General features: G+C 46.3%; 1 protein-coding gene across 1 annotated transcript in view; it reads left to right on the top strand.

Moving 5' to 3' along the window:
* Positions 1 to 25,726, top strand: part of POLE (DNA polymerase epsilon, catalytic subunit) — a 300,678-nt gene that overhangs the window by 239,835 nt on the left and 35,117 nt on the right. Inside the window, exons 35-40 of the mRNA XM_086943189.1 lie at positions 764 to 870; positions 1,099 to 1,275; positions 3,400 to 3,623; positions 4,081 to 4,301; positions 4,519 to 4,723; positions 13,309 to 13,482. Of these exons, the coding sequence (XP_086799315.1) occupies positions 764 to 870; positions 1,099 to 1,275; positions 3,400 to 3,623; positions 4,081 to 4,301; positions 4,519 to 4,723; positions 13,309 to 13,482 (1,108 nt within the window). The remainder of the gene's footprint in view (positions 1 to 763; positions 871 to 1,098; positions 1,276 to 3,399; positions 3,624 to 4,080; positions 4,302 to 4,518; positions 4,724 to 13,308; positions 13,483 to 25,726) is intronic.

Below are 25,726 nucleotides of genomic sequence, written 5' to 3'. Positions count from 1 at the left end.
TACCCATGCCCCAAACAGTTGTTTACATGTAAGAAACATTTTCTTACTTGCATTAGTATCATTTGTTATCTTAAGCTTTCTCCCAAGGACTCCTCAATCAGCCCTGCTCTGTTTATTTGTGGTTTACCTGGCAAGTTAAATTAGTAGATTGTAGACCTTCACATTGTGATGTGTGGCGCATGTGAGCAGGCCAACTGGCTTCAATCTTTACTCAAAATGCACATCGACTCCTGGACCTTACAGTACCAGTCTGCCATAAGAGTTGAGAAATAGTATTTGGGGTTGGAGGGGGGGGGGGTGGGGGGCAAGGACTAAGAAAAGTGACTGCAGTTCGTACTTTGCTCTATGCATATTGCTTTTCCACCTCATTGTTTGGGTTGCACTTAGATACAAGTCTTGTAAACAAATTCTCACTCTCGGTGGATGTGTGGTTAGGAGTACAATGCACTTTATGGCACACCAGCAGTTTCTTCCTGTCTTTCCCTCCGCTTCCCTCCTTTCGTCTCTCTGTTCGTATTCATTCATACAAAGTCTTGTGCATGGCTCAGTTTACTTCCTTTGCATGTTCTCTGCTGTCGTTTCAGGCGGGATTACATAAAGTGTCACTGAACAAGTGCCAGTTTATGCTCTTGTTTTCTCTTGGATGTGGCACTTTCAGTAGGGATGTAGAATGTTTGTTGAGTTCTTTGTTGTTCATGGTGCTGTTTGAGGTGAGTGTTGCAATGATGGAAATAATACACAGCACCTTTTTTTTGTCTCACAGGGAGCATTCGCCACATTTATCTTTACCACAATTCCCAGGGAAACAAAGCCCTTTTTGGCCTCTTCATACCATCCCAGCGCAAAGCAGCAGTGTTTGTGGTGGATACGGTAAGAAACAATTGTGGCACCTATTTGGGAGGCAGCGATCGGGAGGAGGTGGTGGTGAAGATATGATGGTTTTTTGTCTCATGTTTTGGCAGATGAATGTCAAACTATGCTTTCTGCATTTGTCTGTAAATAAAAAATATTCAGCCTCTGCTTCTCTTTCCTGCACCTTCATAAATCATTGTTTGTGCTCCTGATACCAAAGATTTGATTTCGTTTTCTTTGATGTAGGTGAGGAGTAACCAGATGCCGAATTTAAACAACATGTATTCTACTGAGCATACAGCTATGCTGGAGAAGTTGGACCAAGAGCTTCTCCCTCCAGAGAAGCACACCTTTGAGGTGCGGGCCGAAACCGACCTCAAAACAGTCTACAGAGCTATCCAGAGACTCCTCCTGAGCTATAAGGTGAGGATGGGCATGGGTGAGTAACCAACTACTGCACCACTTGATCCTCTACTTTGCTGTAGGTAACAATGTCCTCTGGATAGATCCATTAGAAGGAATCCCTGCCCTTTCAGGAAACAAGTTAAAAATGTGGTACTTGGACCAAATTGGCACTAATGATCTCTATAGCTTTGTTTTGGAATGCAGCACGTTTAGTCATAAAAGGCATTCTTTAGACATTCTTACAGGTTTCATGGAAGTTGTCGACACAGTTTGCACACATGAAAGATACTACTCTTAATCTTAAGCACTGTATCTTCTGCATTAACTAAACTGATACATTTAAAAAATGTGATTCTGCACTACATTCTGGACTTCTTTACTTTGCAGCCAAGTTTGCAACATATTTATATAGTCCTAATAATTCCACATTTCTAAAGCGCAAATTTATCACCCACAAAATGGTATCCCGGCACTGAGGCGTCCTTCGGGGAGATTAAGTGAGCTACTGCCCACAGTCACGTGATGCTGAGCTGGCACCGGGTATCGTACCTTGAGCCACTTCGTGGTTTGCCTCTCTTGCCGCTGCTCCACACCTCTCCCCCATGATGCTCCAATGATGCATCTATGTAATTGCCATCTGCAGAAAAAAAGTCAAAATTTGTTCAGAATCGAGCACTTTTTTTTATCAAGTTTATTAGATTTTTCAAAGAACAAAAAATACATTGGTAGCAATCAGACACGTTATTCAGATACAGTACATTTAAAAGAAGACCAGGTAAATCATTTGCCCCATATTCTGCCAAAGAGTTCAGGGCAGCCCCGGACCTCGAAGAGGGGTTACTCTTGGGTACCACACCAATCCACACCCCGCCTCCATTTCCGCATGGTGGGTGGACCAGAGCCCCGCAATATCGCTCTTCGCCACTGTCATTCCCAGGAAGCACTTATCAGCCCGGCATCCATCGATGTCATCGAACACCCCCATGATCAGGCGTAGCGTGTCGTGGGGAACCTCCCACCCTAGGGTTTGTGTAAGTTCAAGTTCCACCTCCGCCCAGAGTAATCAAGCACTTTTACCACCCATGGTACATCCAGCACCTTACCCCAACCACATATTAGCGAAACTACTTTGTATATTTTTCTGGTTATATTGCGCATTGTACAAACATTATCAGTCAAAAGTCTCTCAGTTAGTTCCAAGTGGAAAATACATTTCTTCTCTGTAAATTAGCTTTCCTTGCGAGCTTGATTTCTACTTGAAAAGCTTCTAAAATGTTGTTTGACTAGCATCAACAGACATCATATCATATTTAGAACATATCTTAGTTTCCACAAAGTTGCGGCAGATGTTGATGACTCAGAAAATTGCCCATCCTGCTTTTGATTCCAGACCCTACACTAGTAAGCAAGACCTCTGTTTGAAGGCATGGATGGCATCCCAGATTTTATTAAATCCAGACAGCTTTGTGGAGTATCAGCCAGCAATCTAAGTTAAACCAATCTCTATGGAACCCCATTAGTAAATGGTAATTTGCTTGAGGTACTCTGCAGACACTAGCATGTTAGTTGGTGATTCTCAGTTACATTCAGGCTTTCCCTTTAAGGTATTAGCCAATGTGGATTGTATCTGCTAGAAAGCAGCTTGAGATTTGCAAGGAGTCTGGAGTTGGAAGCCTTCATATTGTCGATGTTAGTGCAATCTCACAGTGTATCAAAGGCTCCTGAGCAGGAGAAACTGTTTTTTCGCATTCTAACTTTTCACTTTGTGCTCTCTCGAATTGTGGATTTCATAAATGTCTAGAAACATAGGGAAAGTTTACTTTCTGTTTTTTTGGGGCGCTTAATGACTGTGTCATCTAACTTTACAATAAAGAACCATTTTTCATATGATTACATGTACTTCTCTACTTTTATTTAACCCTGAAACGTCCTAAAGGGCTGTAAATGTATGCATACACAACTGTAAAAGTCAGTGGCCTTAAGCCAGCCTTAGCTGCTCTCCCAGCCTTGCCCCCATATTCTGCAAAAAGCCCATTCACTACTCAGTTTTCCATTCAACTTACGCTGTCCTCTTTTACCTCCTTTACCTCCCTTCTTTGTTTGCTCCACATTTTTTTCTCTGTCTTTATTCACTATTTGAAGGATGAACGACGAGGCCCATCCCTGATAGCTGTGCAGTCGAACTGGGATAGGAAGCGTCTGACCATCGGAATACCAATCTTTGAAGAGTTTCCATTGGTTCCTGTCCGTGTGACGGATGACATCAGCTACAGTGTATTGGACTGGCAGCGGCACGGTGCCCGACGGATGATCAAACACTACCTCAACCTGGACAGCTACCTGTCGCAGGCCTTCGAGATGGCCAGGTATGTTGACCTTATAATTGGTCTTCACCATGTGTAGTGACCTTGGGCGATGAATAATTGCTCTCTGGCTGTAGCCCATGTCTAAGGCTCAGACAAATGTAGGCACTTTATACAAGATATTTAGTTGGCACAATGTTATGATTGAAATAAGAGGTATGGCTCATCACCTGCTTAGACCCCTTTCTTAGAGTTATTGTTTCAGGTTTGATCCTGGTTATCATCACAAAGGTAAATGTTCTTGTTGATTCCACATTCTTTCTTCTTTAGTTCTGGTAGTCCATTGCGGAGTCCCTAATAATCTTTCAGTCTTACCCATAATACTCTGTATTATAGTTTGCCCTGGTAATCTGCGTTGAAGTCTTACTTTCTTGTATTTTTAGTTCTTTTCGCTTATGTTATGCTTTTTTATTTTAGTCTTGATAATTCTGTGTTAAAAACTCCTCTTTTCTTTGGATAGATATTATCATATTCCGGTGGGAAACCTTCCAGATGACATTTCTACCTTTGGCTCTGATCTGTTCTTCTCTCGCCACCTTCGACGACACAATCACCTTTTGTGGCAGTCGCCGACATCCCGCCCAGATCTTGGTGGTAAAGAGGCCGATGATAACCGCCTGGTGATGGAATTTGATGAGCGCGCATCAGTGGAAATTAACAATCCTGGCTGTTTCTCAACGGGTATGTAGGCAGCCCATGAGCTCTCCAGGTGTATGAGATAGTGTTTACCTGCTGGCATACAGATGGAAGCAGAGTATCTAAACTTTGCCCAGCAGGAGAGCATTGAAGGGTTGAATAATAAGAGTAAAACACCAATAGATTAGTAGATAGTAATTAATGACACTTGTTCTCCAGCGTGCCAGTAGTCTGTCTTTAATATGAATTTGATATGTTTTAGTCTGTGTGGAGTTGGACATCCAGAGCCTGGCAGTGAACACTATACTGCAGTCACATCACATCAATGACATGGAAGGAGCATCCAGCATCGGGGTTAGCTTTGATGTTATTCAGCAAGCATCTCTGGAGGACATGGTTACTGGAAACCAAGCGGTCAACTCCCTAGCGAGTTACGATGAAACTGCTCTTTGCTCCAACACATTCAGGTATTATGTTAACCACACTGCTGGTAATTCTTGGTGGAGTCTATTTACTTAAACTGCTTTTAAACTGCATATTTATCTAGCAACTCCAGGTTGTGTAGGGATGGGTTTGCCGTGAGTAATGGATGTAAATGAGCAAATTTAGAGTCTTTAATAGTTTGTTCAATGCCCTTATACACTGATCATTGATTAAACTGAACAACTTGTGGAGCTGAAATGTCTGTTTACCATGAGTATCCTATTAGAATCCCACAGCCCTATGTCATTTTGAGGTGGCCAGGAATGTTTTGCGGCTGCGATACCTCTACCTCCCCAACTTAGCTCTCAGTGTGCCCTCAGTTATAAATAGTGCTGACTGTAGACCTAGGAGGCTAGGCCAAATACCTCATGAATCAGTGTTGTGTTATCAGCATCTTGTGTTCCTCATGGGTCCATCTAATAAACTGGTAATCTTCTACGCCTGTGTTGGAGGGATAGCTGATACTTAGCACCTGCTGAATGTAAGATTTGAAGCGTGGGCACTCCACCCTCACATTGAAGCGGAGTTCCACCTGTGGGGGTATATTTGGATTTTCCTAGTAAATTACCATTTTTACTCTATATATTAATTCCAATACCTCTTTACCCAAATTTAAAATTTTTCTTAAATATTTATATTTTCCAAATGTTCTTCTGTCACCTTTTGCGACAATGGTGGGACACTCTTCTAGCTCCTCCTTTTTCTGTTTGCCCTTATTCGGTTGAGGCAGATAGGTTTTGTTTGGAATGGAAAATTCGTAATTCTAAATGATTTAGTAATTCTGAATGTTGACTATTCCTTTTTTTTGTACTTACTTGACTTTTAGCGGGAGTACTGGCTGACAATGGGTCACACTGATATGGGGACCACTTGCTCTGTTATTAAAAATGTTAAGGCTTTGATGAGCACAAAGACCCTCAGGTTAAGTAGCCAGGGAGGTCATGTTTTCTACTTTGTTTGAAACCAACACCTTCTTTTATCTATCTCTTTGTTGGTCTCAGATTTTTTTAACTGCATACTTTTTGTTCTCAAGATGGACATCTTCAAGGGAACCTTGTAACAGGATAACAATTATCGGTCAATGAGGGCAAATATATAATCAGCACTAAGCATTTTAATTGCTTGATAAAGTAATTAATAGCTTCACAATTGTTTTCAAAACCAAAAGTGAGCATCTGTATTAGAATGTTAACTTTAACCAATGGCAAAATCCAGCTCATACACAGTATGCTGGAATGGGGCTGGAAGTCAAGCTAACTATTTAATCCATAGAAAAAAAGATAAAAAGACCTGGTTAAGTCGAGGGACCCCTTTTGAACTGATGTGCAGTTGTCCATTGCGTCTACTCATCCTCAAAATGGCTTCCTGGTTGCAATAACATATGTATAATGGGTGAGTAAATTGCAGGTTCCTTTCGGTCCAGCCCCTATAACACCTTTTTTTCCTCTTACAGACCGGTGTTAAGGAGTCAAGTTCTATTTCTACCATACAGTTCTATAATACAAAAGTATTCATGTTGAAAAAGCCATCATAGGCTTCTGACTTCTTTGCTCCATCTTTTCTCTCGAAGAGGGACTTCATAATCGTTTGGACCCTAAGAGGGCACGAAGTTTTTACTTAGATCATACCAGAGAACATCGGTTGGGCAATCAGCTCTTTGTTTATTTATTTATTTAAAGGGCTTTATATAGCGCTGGCTAGACCCGGAGGTATTGGAGCGCTTTACATGGGAATCAACAATATAACAGAAAATCAACAATAAATCCCAAAACAATAGGCAATACAATTAGGAGAGGAGAGAAAGGAGAGAGAAAAGTAGTGGAGGGGGCAGGGGAGGTGAGAAAGGGAGGATAAGGGAAGAGACAATACGGAGAGACGAAAAGAAGTCTGTCTAAAGACTGACTGGGTAGGTGATGACCAAGGAGGGAATCCACGGCCCATCTCCCCTATAGATAAACCAGGTAGCTCATCGGGCCTCAGACAAAAAAGTTCAGTCTCAATACATTGAGAGAGGGGAGAAGAAGAGACATAAATAGAGGGAGGATGTGGGAGGGACGAAAAGAAGAGCAACAATGTGGTTTAACAGTATAACAGAAAAAGATCAACAATTACACATTACATCAAACTATCAGCAATACTTAGGAGAGGAGAGAAAGCAGAGAGAAAAGAAGTGGGGGCTAGGGGAGCTGAGAAAGTGAGGATAAGGGAAAAGACAACCGTAGAGACGAGAGGAAGTCTGTCTAAAGACAGACTGGGTAGGTGACAACCAAGGAGGGAATCCACGGCCCATCTCCCCTATAGCTAAACCAGGTAGCTCCATCGGGCATCAGACAAAGTAGTTCGGTCTCAAGTGTCGAGGGAAGAGGTTCGCAGAAAAACGGGATGGGAGGTTCGATACGTCAGAAAGATGAAGGAAAGTCTGCCCAAAGACCGGCTAGGTAGGTGACGGTCGGTGGGGTGGGGGGGGGGGGGTTGGGGGAAGTCCCAAAACCTATCTCCTCTATAGTTATCAGGTAGCTCCACCGAGCTTTGGCCATATAGCTAGGTCTCACTCAATGGGAAACATTTAAATAGCATGGAGAGCAAAATAAATGGAGCGTAGAGGGGAGGGAACAGGGAAGGTGAGAAAGGGAGGATAGGGGAAGAGACAACAAGGAGAGACTAAATGAAATCTTCCTAAAGGCCGACTGGGTAGGTGACGACCAAGGAAGGATTCCATGGCCCATCTCCCCTATAGCTAAACCAGGTAGCTCCATCGGGCATCAGACAAAATATTTCAGTCTCAGTGCATTGAGAGAGGAGAGATGGAGAGAGAGAAATAGAGGGAGGAAGCGGGAAGAGATGACAGGAGAGAAGAAAGAAAGTCTGGCTAAAGGCCGACTGGGTAGGTGACGTCCAAGGAATGAATCCCCGACCTGTCTCCCCTATAGCTAAACCAAGTAGCTCCATCGGGCATCAGACAAAATAGCTAGCTCTCAAATGACGCTGGAAATTCACAGGTAAACAGGGTGGGGACTAAGGCAAGGACAGGTGAGGGCAAAAGTTAGTAGCAGGAAAGAGCAGAGGAGTAGAGCGGGGAGGGGTAGGGGGTAGGTAGTTCGGTAAAAGTTCCCATGGATCTGCTGTGAGGCATTCAAAAAGCAGGTCCGTTTTTTCACAGGTGCCATCTTGAGGTTAAAACGCCGGGTGAGAATTACGCCAAATGTCTTGTGTTGCTATGACCGGTAGGAACGGCGGCCACAGCGTCAGACGCTCCCGACCATTCGATGTCCGGGGACAAGAAAAATCCAAATAATGTCCGGGGACAAGTACAATTTTTGCAAATAATTCTGATTAGTGCTAATTTAGAGTTGTGGGGAATATGGAGTATTTCTTGTTAACTAGCTTGTTCCCAAAGTTTCCAGGTGTCTGTTTCCGAATTTGAAGGGTTGCTAATGATTAATGTGCCATTTGAAGATGTCTGCCCGTTTTTGCAGGGTGTTTTTGCATTGGTATATGGTCCCAGCAGGAGGTAAACCCTGAGGTGGTGTGTTGTGTAGCTCAGGAACCGGCTGTGAAATAGCCTCCTTGATTACTTCGGCTGTGCAAGGGTGCAGAGGTGGGGGAGAGCCACCCCCACCTTATCGTGTGTATGTGCTAGCTGCTATCCTATTGTCAGACATTGCGTGGGACTCGTGTGTCGCTCTTAGAGCCCTCCGGTACCAAATCCAGGCTTCTCGTTGTGCTGACTTCACTACCGGGTAGGAGAAAGGTCCCCCCCCCCCCCCCCATCCCCCCCGCCCCTCACCCATGACCCTGGGAGTGCTAGAGTCACAACGTAGCAGTTCAAAGCGGGAGACAAGGCTGAGAGAAATGAAAGGTGTGGCTCCCAGGCCGGGCCTGATCATGCAGATGTCACCACAGTGAAGGTTATCAAAGTGCCCAGTACAAGAGAGGAGCGGTGCCCGCGCTGCGTTGTCCTGGGGAGCAGTTTGTTGGTTCATGCGCGGCAGCACCTACCAGCCTGGTCCCGCCATAAACAGTCACCTGATCCGCCACGTTCTTAATAGCGCCAGTTCTGCTGTGTAGTAGAGTGAGCTTCGCGGTTTTGCGATCACGGCCAACAAGACATCCAGGGTGGGAGACGGGGCACAATGTTTGTCTCAGAGCCTCGCTCCCCACCGGCTCGTGTAGTGTCTGGAGGACGGCAAATGGAGGCGGTAATTCTCCTGCAGGGACAGTCACAGCCGAGCCGCGATGTTAAGGTCAGGCAGGACGTAGCTCACGGACTCCGGCAATTTGCTCGCTCTAGGATGCAGGCCAAAATCCACACACGCTGCAGCGCTTACTTGGAAGTAGCGGCTCACACCCGGGCCCGCATCTCTCCTCTCACGCACCTCTGGGAATCCGCAGCTGTACCTCTGCCTGACCGAAGAGGGCCGCAACATCGTCCCCGGCTCGCCACTCCGGGCTGTTGAGTGTGCGGGGGCTCCTCCTCCCGTGGTGTGGCAGCGCTTCTCCTGCGGGGCGCTCCTGGGAGCCCCGCGCTGCAGTCGGCGGGTGTTCACCCGGGCCCCCTCGTGGGACCCAGGGCTTGCTCCCTGATGCCAGGGTCCACGGGGCTCTCTACTCACTAGGAGAGCCCCCGTACACGGGCAGGGACACTTTAGGCACGGGGCTTCCCTCTCCTCACGGGAGCCCCGCGCTGGCATCTGCTGTCGTCCCCCTTCCCCCGGGCCCCCTCCTGGGACCCGGGGCTTCTCTGGGTATCTCTGGTCTCCCTCGGCATTCGGGAGACCGGAAAAGGGGGTTATGAGTTTATCTAGGGTGAAGAAGAGCAAGGCGGCACAGAAACGGCCCATCTCTCAATGGACAGTCTTTTTCGTTAAGATCTGTGGTCCATTGGCTAAGAAGCAGCATCCAAAATGCCTTAGAATCTACTCCATCAAGGCCAAGGCTGCCAACACTGCATTGTCATGCAAAGTGCCTGCACTGCATTCTCAGTCAGCTACACGGGCATCAGTGCACATGTTGACAAAGCATTAGAGCCTCAACATTCAGGTCCTTCAAAATTGACATTTCGCCTCCTCTGTTCTGCTGGAATTTTTAGTTTGCGCCATTCCACTGGCTCCACACTTTTGAAAGTACTGTTTTGGTAGCTGTTGACAAGGTGAGAAATCTGTGGTTAAAAGTATCTATCAGAAGAACAAGTTGCCTTCAGTAACACTCTTTCTGATGGCTCTAACTGCTAATTCCTCACCATCCTCCCACATCCAAGTTCCGTGGTATGAGCTGTTCTATCTCCAGAGATCCTAATCTAGGAATCTGCAAACTAGTTCATTCCATTTGCTGATGGGCCCTGCAATTGAGGGTTTGGAAGAGTTCACAAAAGAAACTGATGTTAGCGTGCAAGGGTGGTGCTTATATGTAGCTCCATTAGTCACTTCTGGAGAGCAATGACGTTGTCATGGAGTTGCACGGTACCACCTACTGGCAAACATGAGCACTGCAATTGAGATTTCCAGATCAGTCTGGCTCCAGCAGGAAATTCACAAGGTGAGGATTCTGTGGCTGCAGTTATCACCAAAAAGAGTGTTACCTAAGGTAAGTAACTTGTTCTTTATTTTAATTTTATTAAATGACTGAAGAATAATGTCAACAGAGAGGTTTCATGATAGGATTCCGCAAGTACGCCCTTAGCTGAAAACAGCGAGTGTGGGTTATGTCCCTCACCTGTAGGCCGTAATAGGTAGAACTGACTGTAGAAGTTTCTGTGATGTCTTTTCTAATGACTACTTCTGCCTTCTGATTTTGCTGCTCATTTCCTTCAGGCACTAGACTGCATCTGGAAATTTTGCAATAGTTCTCCTGCGCAAGTTGGTGGTGCCATGGCTCCATTCGACTCTGGCACCTCATCCGATATGACGTCCTGGAACGATGCAAGAAACCACCCACTGCTCTGAATTCTGTTTCCTTTTTCTCTACACTTCATCTTGGATCCAGTGGGTTCTTATCTTAAGTTGTTTTCTGCCTTTCAAGCGTTTCAGTGCAGTGGATCCTGTTGGAGGTGTCCTTGTTAGTCTTCATCCCAGTGTCTGCCTCCAATGCCTTGCTTCACTCCCAACCCTGTTGGCTCATGCTTTTGTCTTTACTGACGTCAGTAGATGTAGGTGTTCCTCAAATAGATCAACGAGGTTAGCATGGGCACTGTTGGGCTTGATCTCACGTTGGAGGCATAAGATAACTTTTAAGACTCGTCTGCTCTGTCATACACTCCTTCCATAGCTGCATCTTGTTCTTGGACCTCTGACACCCGCACACGCCGAAACCTTTCCTCATTTGATTGGATGACCTTGAGCACCCGGGACCCGAGTATTCTGTAAGAGCCTCCGGTCCCTTTCTCAACAATTTTTTTTGTACAGGTTTCATAGCTACTCTCACCCATCTTAAAGACCCATTCCGGCTCCCATCCAGCCCTTGTGGCCAACCCCATAGTGTAATTTCACCCTAGAGGTGACACCTCTTCATCATCCACTGGGATCCCTCCTGCTATTTTGCCTCTTTTGTAATCTATACATCTTGTGCCCGACTGCTTTTGACTTTCCCGTCATCTTGTGTCCCTCTTTTGCAGTTCCTTGATAGTCTTTCAGCGATTTATTATATTGAAAGCGTATTGTCTTGTACCTACAATCTTTTGTTATCTGTACTTGTTCTAAAGGTACCCCCACATCTGTCTCCACGGAGACACGTGTCCTGAGGAAGGTGAGACCTATAATAGGTCATACGCCGAAACGTACGTCAGCATCACTACAAAAGAAAACCTGCGGAGTGACCACATATTGCTATATCTTGTATCACTAGCTTTTGTCTGTACATTATCCCAAAACTTGGTCAGACATTTGGATCTTATAAGTTCTATTGAATGAACCCTAGCCATGTCCTTGAAAATTGATTTTCTGTAAATGTTTTGATTGAATGATATACATGTAGGAATTCTATTCGTTTTTCACGTCTGCCATCTATTATTGTGGTTTCTTCCTTTTTCAGAATAGTTTTAAACTTTGCTTGAATCCCTTAGGATCTGGACGAATGAGATTGAGTGTATGAGGAGCATGTGCTGTGTTGAATGTTTGAATGATTGTGTTGTGGGGATGTGTATCTTTTTTCAATTTTCTCTTTTTGTGATATTACATTAATGAACATTAACCAATTGTATTTTCAAATAAATTTTGATCAAAATTAATTTATGAATATGTTCTAACTTCGTCCATTGGTTGTTGCTTGCTGGGAGGGAGACCTAATTCCCGGCGACGTTATTAGGGCCTTTTGATTTATTCCTGTTTGTAACTGCTCTGTGCTGCTGGGCAGGTCATCCGTTCTTGACTGTCCCTCTACCGTGATCTTTACTGTGCCCAGTTGGACTGAGGCGTGGTGCTAGTTAATGGCTCTGTTCCAGTGCCCTGATTGGTGCTACCGGATCCACTCCTGGGTATTTCAGCACCTAGTGCTGACCTTGCTCAGGTGATGCAGTTCACCCTGGCTCTGCTTTCAAGGCTCTACCCCTCCCTCTGGTATGCACTGGGCATAAAGGAGTTTTCAGCCTATAGGTTGCACCTCTGCTGGTGTCTTTTGCCCTGGCATGGTCATCTACAATCAGATGGTCGGCTCCAGTCCTGACCAGAAGCATTCCACTCTGGAACCAAAGGTTCCCATTTTTTTTATCATTGCTGCCATAGCTGGTGCAAAGCCAGTGTCCTGCCTGTAAGGTATTCATCTACTCTGTCAAGAGTCGGAGCTTTTGAACTGTCGCTGGAGTTTTCTCCTTGTGCCACACATTCTCGACCTAGGAGTTCTGGACATTTGAGTTTCTTGTGTGTCTTCAGCTTCCTCCTTTATGGCTTCAAGGAAAGCGTGTGATGTTGCGACTTATTTCTGGAAGGCTTTCTGTGCCGTCTCCTCTTGGGAGTCACAGGGAGGTTTTTATGGAATCTTTTATTATTCCATTGGCTGGGAATTGAAGCAAGGGGTTGATTCTGGCCTGGCTTCATTTGGTCCTTCAGATGGCATTTCTTTAATTCATGAGACTCTGCATAAGGCTGTGAAGGTTTGGATTTTACTGACGTCATGGTAGAGGTTAAAACCAGCTTCTTGCCTGAAAGTCTCGTCACTGACCCTTTCTATTCAGAACGTTTACTGCCATGCAATGAGGCACTGATGGAGCTTATTAGGTGTATTTGCAATTGAGCATCTTATGCACCAACCGATCTGCGTGGCTTTCTCACGGCTCCTACTGACCTTGAATTGTTTGCTTTCTAATCTTGAGTCCGCCTATAGCCTATGCTGATGAAAGTAATGGGCTCACCCCCGTACAATAAGATCATCTTTATATAACTAATCTGGTACTCTGTCAAGACCAAGGGCGTTACCCCTCTTCTATTTATTGATTGGTGCAAGAATTTCTGTAAATGTGTAAATTAGTACTGCTTATTGAAACTGATAAGGTGCATGTGACTTTCACTGGTTTTGTGTAATTTTGTGAGTTATAAGAACCCCACTGATTGTTGACTGATATGGATTCTCTCTCTTTCAGGATTCTGAAAAGCATGGTAGTAGGCTGGGTGAAGGAAATCACTCAGTATCACAACATCTACGCTGATAATCAGGTGATGCATTTCTACCGCTGGCTCAGATCACCTTCTTCTTTGCTGTACGACCCGGCGCTGCACCGCACACTGCACAACATGATGAAGAAACTCTTTCTTCAGTGAGTAAGATATGTGGATGATAGTGGGGTTGTTGTGTAAGTTCACAGAATGTGGGAACACTCTAATGCTACTTGGAACTAAACATTTGGCCTTTTCGTGGTGCTCCAGCTTTTGGAATGCTCTTCTGCGACCTTCTCGTGCTGGGGAACACCCATAGCTCGATTCAACCAAAGGTGTATTGTTCCACCGAGTAATACGAGCTCAACATAATAAGTTGAAACTTGTTTGAATAAGCAAGAGCTCAAAATACCCTTTATCTCTTGTTGTGGTTTATTTAAATTAATATGATATTTAAATCTGCTTCTTCCAAGTTTCTGGGGATCAGTGTACAAACCTGCCTGCTGTCTCTCTGGTGTGTAAAATTAGTGCTAACAATTTTGCTCCAAGTAACATCTGTTCGTTTATGGGTATAGTCAATATTCCTAAATATTAGACGTCTGTCTCTGTTTGGTTTCTGCAAACAAGTACACAATGAGAAAGTTGTTCAAGTAATGTAAAGAGAACACATACATATACAAACAGGATTTTGTTAACAATGCTGTTTTAAATGTTTTTTTTAAAAGGGTGAAATAGGCCTAGAATCAACACAGATAGGCATTGCTCCAACAAGAGAAATTTTATACTGTCCCTTTAAGACTCCGCCACTGTCTTAAACTGCAGTTAAGTTATGGCAGTTTTTTGTGCTCCATAAAGTATCCTGAACACATTGATTGCAAAAATGATTTTCAAAGAAGGTTATTTCCTTCACTAGTGCAGTAAGACATTGCTACATATACAATTACTTTTCAGATTTGGCTGTTGATTGCAACATTCATTTGTGAAACCTACTGATCAATCAATCCATTTGTAAAGCGCACTACATACCCGTGAGGGTCTCAGGGCGCTGGGGGGAGGGGGGGCACTACTGATCGAAGAGCCAGGTCTTGAGGAGTTTTCTGAAAGCCAGCAGGTCCTGAGTCTGTCGTAGGCTGGTGGGGAGGGCGTTCCAAGTTTTGGCGGCGAGGTAGGAGAAGGATCTGCCCCGGCGGTGGTTTTCCGGATACGAGGAACTGTGGCGAGGACGAGGTTGGCTGAGCGGAGTCTTCGGGTGCGGGTGTTGAAGCTGAGTCGGTTGTTGAGGTATGTAGGTCCGGTGTTGTGAAGGGCTTTGTGTGCGTGGAAGAGGAGTTTGAAGGTGATCCTCTTGTTGACGGGGAGCCAGTGGAGGCCTCTCAGGTGGGGTGTGATGTGGCTGCGTCTGGGGACGTTGAGGATCGGTTGTGCCGAGGTGTTCTGGATTCGTTGTAGTAGTTTAAGGAGCTTGGTTGTTGTTCCTGAGTAGAGGGCGTTCCCGTAGTCGAGTCTGCTGGTGATGAGGGCCTGGGTGACGGTCTTCCTCGTGTCGGGTGGGATCCACTTGAAGATCCTGCGGAGCATGCGGAGGGTGTTGAAGCAGGACGCAGAGACGGCGTTGACTTGCCTGGTCATGGAGAGGGTGGAGTCGAGGATGACCCCCAGGTTGCGTGCGTGGTCTGTGGATTACGGGGCTGTGCCTAGCGATGTTGGCCACCAAGAGTCGTCCCAGGCTGATGGGATGGGTCCGAGAATGAGGACCTCCGTCTTGTCGGAGTTCAGCTATGGTAGCATGGGCTGTGATGTGATCAGTAAGATTGATAGTTTTGCTATTGATTATGTTTTAAGTGGGGCACCATGAGAAAGAAATGCAGTTATTCCCTGCAAGGTTCAGGAGGTCTTTGGTAAATCCCATTGTGTGGGATACTTAGTGATGGAATAGCAAAGCAAACACTGCATATGAAAATGTTCTAGAGAAGCAGGATGGTAGAAAATAAGCAAAGTTGTTACCTAAGATGCAAAAACAGACATATTAAAGAAATAATAAAAAATAAATCAAAAGTATATATAGTGGGAACATGTATTTTTTTTAAATTTAGTATCCATCCATTCCTTCATGTGTGTAGCTGCTACATGGCCACATCGTCAGTCAACTCTTGCTTTTTTACTAAAAGAAATCTCAGCATGACAGAACCAGATGTCTTTAAACTCAGTAGTGACTAAAAGTTTCATATATGACTTGGTGTTTCTTGCAGAGTATGCTATCAGGCTTGTGTTCCGGTACAAAATACACTATTTACATAAAGTATCTACCCTCACGTGGGTTTTTGCTCCTCTAAAATATGTATTCAAATGCATTCTAAAGAACGGCTGACATGGTTTGTCCTCACAAAATGTCAAATTTCAGAAGTTTTTCTGTGCATTCTGGCACAGGTGTTTTTTTTTTTTTTTTATAATGGGGCAATGCTAATGATCCCGTGTATGGAAAGAAACAAATAGGCTGTCAACTGATGTGGGTGCTGCGGCTGGTCTTGTGATTACCAAGACTGGTTTTATGGGCAACCTGCTTTGACATTGCAGGCTGCAGTCCTTGTTTGATTTGGATTTAGCCACTGTTCAAGGCCTACATGATAAGGTGAATAACTTGCCCCACTCATGTATCGATATAGTCCAGAATCAATATTGATGCTGGACTATATCCATACATTAAGAATGCCAGAGGGCTATATAGCTCTTTTGAAATAGAACTGAAATCCCTGCTTGGATCCCATTGATGAGAGTGCCTTCTGTGCCTTACTAATCTGTAGTCTGGCAGGAGTACTGATCTGCAGCTACAAATTATTATAGAGACCAAAATACTGAGATCTTGCATCCTCTGCCTGCTACGACTCAGCCTTTACTGCTGTTCAGTGAGACCCTAATGGTATCCAGGATGAAGCCGAGCTCTGCTTCCCCGGTTAGTCACCCAGTCATAAGCCAGACCTGGTAGATCTGGTGTCTGACTCAACAGCCAATTCCATCTGGAATGTAATGCGAGACTCTTGTATGCCTTGCCTCTCTTGCCCCAGGTTCTAAAACAGGACAGGAGCCACTAGGGCCTAGTTGCTCCAGATTGAGACGGGAGAGTGTCGTACATGGCACTTCTGCGCATGAGAATGTGACTTCCAGTCAGGCCACTTCTTGGCAAGGACCTCCTGTCTCAGAAGAAGAGCAGGGTTTGCCACCTAATTCTGCACAATCTACACCTATATATGTGGAGATTGAGCATCGGCAACTGACTGCATTTGATCTGCTGTCTGAAGTGATGGATGTCATCCTTGCTGCAAGGTGCCCTTCTACAAAATGTATTTATGCGGGTTGCTGGGAAATCTTTGTGGCCTAGTGTGGTGTTTGCATGTGTACACCATTCGAGCCGATGTACAGCTGCTCACTGAGTTTCCTGACTTTGAAGACTTTTTTCCGTATTGCGATTGTCAGCTGGTCACATGAGTAAACTTCAAGTACTTTCAATGCAACTGGTCTATACCATCTTTTGCCCTTACAAGTATGTGCTGGGGATTAGGGTGGCATTTTTGCTAAAAGTGGTGACGTCCTTCCACATTGGGCAATCCATTACTGTGCCTGCTTTATTTGCTCTCTCTCCTCCTCCAAAAGAGGAGGAGAAACTTCATTGACTGGACTCAAAAACATCTGTAAGCGTTTACATTGATAGCAGCAAGGACCACTGAGTGGACAATAAAGAAGTTGTGGGGTTCTCAGAGCAAAGAAAGGGAAGATTGTGCAGAAGAGGACCCTGTCGAGGAATAAGATCTGCTACGCACTAGCCAAAATACGAGCTCCCTTAAGGTCTGAGTGCCTTTTCCATCAGGGCTAAATCTGCTACCACTGCATTCGCTTATAGAATACCTGTCCTTCATATCTGACAGACTTAAATGATTGTTCAGGAAGTACAACTGCCAAGACACCTTGTTCCAGCCGTAAAGACATTTCGACTCCTCCGTCCTGCAAGGTGTTTTGTCCTAAGTCCGCTCTACAGGTGAACCTGGAGAGATTCTGCTTTGGTATCTACTCTACATGAGGAATCTAGGTTTAAAAGTTTTCATCAGAAGAACACTTACATTTGGTAATGCTCTTTCTGATGGATTCTCTGTGTAACTGCAGACTCCTCATTGACCTCCCTATTCCCCGTTCTGTGGTGTGGCCTCTTTTTGACAGTAAAAAGGTCAAAATTTGTTATTTAGTACATTGATATAAAAATGTTCACGCTTTGCGTCTGAGGACACAGAAAAGATAGGAAGAAAGAAAAAACAGACTTCAGCCCTCAGGGGTGCCGTTTATATGCGGCCCCACTCCATCCTTTCCTGTACGGTGTGGAGTCATCTCAAAGCTTCACTTCCTCTCGGATGCTAGAGAGGGGTACCGACGGACAGAGCAGTGCCTCAGTTTTCCCGAGCGGATGCCGGGTGAGGTGAGGTCTACCACCCACACAAAGTTGGGTAAAGATCACATTATTCAACATCCCAGGGCACATTGGGGCTCCAAGGTCCTGGTAGGATGATTTCAACTTTATATAGTCACACTTACACTCACTTGTTGTTAAAAAAATTGTTTTGTGCAGTAGCATTATATTTTGATTTGGTCCTGAAGAAAGCCGGATAATACTTCCTCCTGGCTGAAACATGTCGACCGTCTTGCACAGCTTCACTGGGTAGTCATATTGTCAGACTACCAGGTGTGGTTTTTATGTTTGATACCAGAACAATACCTATTAAACATAATTTTTGTTCTGGTAATCAATTTTAAATTTCACTCACTTTCACGCACTGCACCTCATCAGCAACCAACTGAAATAACCTCTGGCTGGAGATAACAATTGGTATCCACAACTATACCCTCACATGATGGTCTGGGCGTTGGTTGGATCCACAATCTAATATCATATGAAGACACTCCGCCACTTGGGTGGTCTGATGATAAATTCTCAGCCTCCGATTATTCTCCTTGGTTAGCTATTAGTCTCGCAGTTTGCCTATAACTCTGTCTCAGGACACACCTGTTTGTTTTATGACCCAGATATTCCCTTCTGTAGTTCATAGTCATCTCAAAGCCACACAGCTCCATCTAGCAGTGCACACGAGCACCGCTGCGTAAAAGGGTTTCTGGGTCCAGATGGGCATATGGGGAGTATTCTAAGGTAAGGAATCTACAGTTAGAGTATCCACCTGAAAGAGCGTTACCAAAGGTATGTTAACTTGACAACGTATCTCACTATGAATCTCTCAGACGTTCACATTACAAGTTTACATTGACAAACCTGCCTCATCAGTTATTTTCAGAACTATTTCTATGGTTTTGTCTTTTTGAAATGAATGTATATAACAATATATCAGAAACTTAATAGACCACGGTCTGCTAAACCCATTTCTCATTCTACTAGGGGTATGGCAGCAACTGCTGATCTTATGAGGAATGTCCCTATCATTGAAATTTGTAACGCAGTCACTGTAGAACTATTACACCTTGTCAAACATTATTACTAGATTATGACATGAAATCAATACCCTGCGATTATAGTCGTCTGTTTGTAATGTTTTCATGTTACTAATTTCTCACTGTTCATTCTTCCCCTATGCTCATCGTTTACTTTCCGTTAGTGTTGGAACTGGGGTCACCAGTCCCCTAGGGTAGCATGGCACTAGCGGGTAGGCATCCAAAAGCACATGAGTTAAGCGATCATGCAGCACACACTCACACTGAGACAGAAACCTGGGCACGCAATAAATGACTCCACTCCAGAGCTTGTATAAAAACCAGTGATTTGTATTAAGATAAATAATCAGATAGATAGAGCAGGATCAGGGAAATCACAAGTTCATTTAAAATACATATGTCTCTTGCAATCAATATTGGATGAATAGATATTAAATAATCAATAGATATTAAATATTGGATCAATAAATATTAGTTAGATAAATACATTTTTAGTAAAACACAGGCCTGTCCTTCGCCTTGCTACTTGACAGCACCTGTAAAAATGCATTAAGGAGACAACCAAATAACATGGCATTTGTTCCTGCAGGTATTTCACCCATGTTTCACCAACCATAAATAGGTGAATAAATAACTGTAGGTTTCAGTAAATATAGCACTGAATTGGAGAAAACATGTCATTAGAATAAACATCTCCTAGTGCAAGTATATCCATCCCCTTAATTAGGAATGACCAATTTATGCATCTCTCCCAGTAGGAGTAGACATTCCCTAGATCAGGGCTACACAGTTCCAAAACAATAACATCTCCTTGTGCAGGAATAAACCGGGCATTAAGTGTGGATCAAACATTTCATTATGAGTAAACATCCCCTTGCACAACATTAAGCATTTTAGCAAACCAGTCTGAGTTTAGTGGACTTGGCTTATGCATGTAAAACCTTTTAGTAAATGAAAACATTTCTTTAAAGCAAGGAGCACCTCACTCCATAACTGTGGGCATGTACTCCACCTTTCAACCAACATGAATAAATGTTTCATTAGTCAGCAGACACAGTTCATTATGCAGCTGTTGGCGTTTCCACCTCCCAGGTCAGAATCAACATTCTAATACCTACGTTAAGCAGGCATAACCCTTTCAGCACCCAAGAGTAACCCTGTAAATAAGTAGAGGTTAGTACACTGGGGCAGGGGTGTAATAAAACTTCTATAGTTCAGATTAATCCTGGCTTCAAGCAGGAATAACCACCTCAAAACTCTTCCCCAAGCATAGGTAACATCCCCCTAATCAGGAGTAAACATTACAGGGAAGGAACCGGAGTAACATCTGCAATCAACCAAGCATTCCATCAGGGTAGTACCCCTTATAAAGGCAAAACATCTAATTAGAGCTCGGGCCCCAATTCACTAGGCAAGGGTACCCATTTCCTTTAGGTAACAATAACCAGTACCTTGTTTAGGAATCAGCTTTTTATTGGGAGATTACCCTCATTCCAGTACTCAGCCCCCCAAGTATCTCACTAGGCTCCTATAAGCATTTCATTATGCATTTTATGAAGCACTCTAAATGAGCATTTCGCTGTGCATGGAATAAAGCACTTTAATTGAAAACAGGGCATTAAAACCTTGCATTACAACCTGGCGTCAAAATGTTGCATAAAAACTATTTCATGGAAGCTTTTAATTAAGGCCCTGCAATTAACAAGAGCGGGCATTTCATTCGACAATTCATTTAAAACAACTTATGGGGCCGGGCTAACAACTCTCTGGTGTAGGGGAACAGAACGATAGGCTGAATTAACAAGCCTTATCAGGCAACCAAGCATTTCCCCTTGTTCGGCCCAGGGCCGCTTAAATGCACTTTGAGGGGCCCCCCAGTCACTCGGGGCACAATGGGGGCCAACGGGGCCCAGTGACATCTTCCCCCGGGGAGGGGCGAACACGGGGCCATACCCGGCCTTCCGCCCTCCTCCCCTGGGGGATTACCTTTTATCTTCGGCCCCTTTCAAGGCCCTTGCGGAGATTTCGGCTGTCCTGGAGGAGGCTCGTACTCCTTCCCGCCCCTCCGATGTGCAGGGGGCTAGACAGGGGAGGCCTGCGCCGCTCCGGCGCTCTTCTGGGGCCTCCCTGCAGCTCCGGCTCTTCTCCTGGTCCCGGGCCTCCCAAGGCTTCCCCGGGCCAGGACCAATCAGGCAGCAGAATAGAGGAGGTGCGCCCGTAGCAGCGCGGCTTGCGGGGCTCGCCTCCCACGGGCCAATGAGTGCGCGGCGGGGGCTGCAACTAAAGCAAGCCCCCGTCACGTGATTGGGGATGCAGGCTTCAAGACCTGACAGGCCCAGCGCGGCCTGACGTGAACTCCGGCGGCCCTCTCCTCACACCGGGGGCCGCCGCAACAGATTTCCAAACGGGCAGGAGGCTCCCAGGCAATCGGAGCGGCCTCCCCAAGACTCAGGGGTCCGCTGCAGCCACTGCACGCGATCGGGTCCGCTCCACGGCGGCGTCGGGGCACTCAGACAGCCCTCCTCCCCCTCACATGACCGCGCTTGGCCACAGGCAATGCTGGGGACAGCGCTTCAGCAGGCAATCAGGTTTAAATAATAGCACCCTGCAGGTACAGCACTTCACAAGGCAGCAACCCCCTTCAGTACCCCAGCGCTCTTCACAGGGACAGCAAGGGAGCGTTGGGGGAGCAGGGAGTTAGCGCTTCAGAAGGCAGCAACTTCTAGAGCCACAGTAGTTCTTGGTGACACAGCGCTTCAGGGGGATAGCGCTTTTCAGGATTCACAGCGCTACGATATAGCAGGCAATTCACAGCAGAGGTAGCGCTCGGCAGACAGTTCATTCCAGGTAGCGCTGCTGAAGGGCACCACCGAATATAGCGCTTCAGGCAGGAATCACGCCCAGGATTCTAGCGCTTCACAGACAGCGGGGTGCAGGGCTATAGCGCTTTGGCCTACACGAGGTGGGGGCAAGACCAGCAGGTCTAATAACATTCAGTTCAGGGTGCTGCAGGTCAGGCAAATATAGCGCTTCAGTAGGCAGCAACCCCCTCCATTACTTCAGCGCTCTTCACAGGGTCAGCAAGGGCAGCGCTAGATATACAGGACAAGTGACACCCCAGTAGCAGGTTAGCAAAGGAGACCCCAGGTGACATCAGGAAACGCAGGGTCAGTACAGCGCCAATACCTGATTGCTTCTTCAAAAGTCCTGTGATGATTTAATTTCTTCTTAGCGCTTTAGGTTTCTTGCGCCCTTGTAAATAGAGGCTTAGTTTCTTGGTTCCTTGAAGGGGGGTGTTGGACCTAGAAATGTCAGGTCACCTAGGGTAGCCTGGCCTAGGGTAAGACAGTCAATTCCAGAAGCTCATGTGTAAAGGTTGCATACCACCCAGCAGTAACTCATAGCAATTCCACTCAAAAAGAAACACTACACCAACTTTTGTATGAAAATACGTGTGCTTTATGAAAATATTACTCTGGTCTCTTCTCTATCATTTATCTTTAGTTAGCACAGTTCAGTACAACACATTCGAACAGAAAAGTTGTCACTTCCTGCAAGCTGCAAAGAAATCTCACAATTTAACGTTTTCAGCATAAAAGGACATTACATTGGTTCTCAGGGGGTAGTATCTACACCTCTACCAGTTCAGCTAGACTCAGACCTCTAATAGAGGTTAATATCATTTTCCCCCCATCCATGGCACTAAGAAGAGGTGGCTAGAACTTTCCACTCCACTTATTCCTGCACTTGCTCTCCTTTAGAACTGTCTCAGGGTAATAAATCAAAATTTACATAGTCAGCATTAAACAACCGATCTACGAAGACCCTTGTGTAAGCCTTGAAGGGTTCTGCTCAGTTTAGCTCAATCCTCGTTTGACCAATCGATAGACTTTGCTCCTCTGCCCTCATTATTTGTCAATCTACTGTCTCCAACTTCCCCCTCTCATTCACTCCTTACTTCTTTGTGGTGAGCCCGCCGGGCCTGTGTCTCCGATCGTCAGGGGGGGGGGGGAAGAAGAAGAAAGGAACAAGACCACACTATGGAACTCAGCACGGCCTGTTGGCCCCTCGACTCTCCTCCCCTCCCGCTAAAACCAGCTCCTCCGTGTTGGAGTTAGAGCGGGAAAGAAGGGCACACAAGCGGAGAAGAGCCGATGCTCGCCTTCTGCCCGCTTCCTCCTCCGGTGGTATCTCCGCCTTCCTTGAGGGAAGCGGCTCGACCGGGCATGCGTGGGGGAGTAGTGGCTCGAGGCCGGAGTCTGCTCGGCTTCGCGGGACCTCCTCCTCTGGTTCCGCCCACGCTCTCGGACTCGCGTTCAGTCAGCAGGGCCTGCGCAGTGCGGGAAGGGGGGAATGGTGAAATTCCACACGCAATCCTACCGCTTTAGTCAGCAGACACAGGGAGATGGGGGCAGCCTTCACTATGCGGCCAGTTCACTCGGCGACACTGCGCCAGGCACTCGGTTCTAGCCCCAACCAGGATAATCCCTTGATGAGGCGAATCAACACCCCAGGTAACAACAGAAAGGGGGAGGGGGGGCTCGGTTGGATGCCTGATGAGTCCTCCTTTTCACTCTGTTCTTGTGGTTTCTGATAAAGGCACACAGGAATCCCTCTCTCTTAATCTGCACCAGGACCCCTTTTCCTCACTGGGCAGTGGAAGGAGCTTCACTCCAGTGCAACCTCTCTCACCCACTCTTTCCTCTGGGACCGGATGAGAATAGGTGCCCAGGGTCTTCAGGATTTCCTCAGGCAGGGTCAGGTCAGCAACTACAAGGGGAGAAGGGTGGTGAACCAGTAAGGAGCGTCCCTGCAATGGGAGGTCAACCCTCTGATGATCCTACCCCCGCCTTATGCTTCAGCCTTAACTCCAGCCAGCCTACACTGCAAGACAAAATGGCTGTCCAGCATTCCGCCTTATATAGGCTGACCCTCAGAGGTCCAGAAGGGACCAGAAGGTTCTGGAATGCCCTATTCTATCCTATGGGACAGTTCCCAGGTGTGACAGTTGTGACAGTTGAAAACCACCATTTTGTATATCTAGGTGAATTCCTGTCAGGAAAGGCGCCTAGGCCTAAGGTGAAGAACTATGAGGGTAAAAGAGCATCTATCCCCCAGGCCATCACCATAAAAATCTAGTGGACACAAAAAGATGAGAAGGGTATGAGTGTCAAAAAAAAGGGGACAAAATAAATAAATAATAGGAGGGCTACGCACAAGGCCAGACAGGTCTAACACGCGTCCCCCCCCCCCAAAACCCCCCCACCCACAGCTGAAAGTGGGGAGAGCTACCCAACCCCTTGGGAGTCCTCATCACTAAGGCGGAAATACCTAGAGAGACCGTCTGCGTTGGCGTGGTCCACTCCAGGCCGGTGTTCCACCCGGAAGTCCATTCCCTGTAGGGAGATGGACCATCTCAGCAACTTGGGATTCTCCCCCTTCATCTGCATCAGCCAACGAAGGGGGCGGTGGTCAGTCTGAACCAGGAAGTGCGAGCCAAACAGGTATGGCCGCAGCTTCTTCAGAGCCCACACCACCGCAAAAGCTTCCCTCTCAATTGCACTCCACTTCTGTTCCCGGGGAAGCAGTCTCCTGGCTAGAAAAACTACAGGCTGATCCAGGCCCTCTTCATTCAGTTGCGATAACACTGCCACAATGCCATGTTCTGATGCATCTGTCTGGACAATGAACTCCTTGGAGAAGTCTGGGGCCCTCAGGACCGGTGCTGCACACATTGCCTGCTTCAACTTGTCAAAGGCTTGCTGACAAGCCTCCGTCCAAACTACCCGTCGAGGTTGTTTCTTTTGAGGTGAGCTCTGTGAGAGGCGCTAAAATAGTGCCATACCCCTTCACAAAGCGACTGTAGTAGCCTGTGAGGCCCAGGAAAGCTCGGACCTCAGTCTGAGTCTTGGGGGGTTCCCAGGCCATGATTGCCTCAATCTTTGCCTGAAGGGGCTGCACTGTTCCCCTACCCACCAAGTGTCCAAGGTACATAACCGACCCCTGCCCAATCTGACATTTGCTGGCCTTGATTGTCAATCCAGCTTGCTTCAGGGCCTGGAGAACTGCTTGCAAATATTGCAAATGGTCCTCCCAACTGCTACTGAAGACAGCAATGTAATCCAGATAAGCAGCAGAGAAACCCTCCATTCCGGAGAGGACCTGATTCACCAGCCGCTGAAAAGTGGCAGGGGCATTCTTGAGCCCAAAGGGCATCACGCAAAATTGGAAGTGTCCCTCAGGCGTGGAGAAGGCTGACCTTTCCTTTGCTCCATCTGTCAGGGAGATCTGCCAGTACCCCGAAGTGAGGTCAAAGGTACTTAGATATTGAGCAGCTCCCAGCCGGTCAATTAATTCATCCGCCCTAGGGATCGGATGAGCATCAGTTTTTGTGACTGAATTCAGTCCCCGGTAATCCACACAGAACCTCAGTTCTGGAGTGGTGCCTGGTGGAGCGGCTTTTGGCACTAGAACCACCAGACTGGACCAGGGGCTGTTGGAAGGTTCTATAACTCCTAGCTCTAGCATCTTGGCAACCTCACCATGGATGCTAGCCTTCACCTTGTCGGACAGCCGGTAGGTATTTGACTTCACTGGTGGGCTGTCCCCTGTGTCCACATCATGGGTACACTGGTGAGTCCTTCCCGGGACAAGGGAGAACAACGTGGAATACTGCTCCAGTATCTGGCGACAGTCCTCCCGCTGGTCAGGAGTTAGGGTTGGAGAGAGAATTACTCCCTCCACTGACCCATCCTTTTCTTGAGACGAGAACAAGTCTGGGAGAGGTTCGCTTTCCGCTTCCTCTCCTCCATCAGTCACCATCATTAAGATGACCTCGGGCCTCTCATGGTGGGGTTTGTCGGTTGGCATGAAGCACCCGTAGGGGCTGTCGTGGGGTTTTAAGGTCCACCAGGTAGGTTC

This window comes from Lissotriton vulgaris, chromosome 11, assembly GCF_964263255.1.
Source record: "Lissotriton vulgaris chromosome 11, aLisVul1.2, whole genome shotgun sequence".
Lineage (NCBI taxonomy): Eukaryota > Metazoa > Chordata > Amphibia > Caudata > Salamandridae > Lissotriton > Lissotriton vulgaris.
The sequence above is the reverse complement of the archived record's forward strand: the minus strand, read 5'-3'. Positions and strand labels throughout refer to the sequence as shown.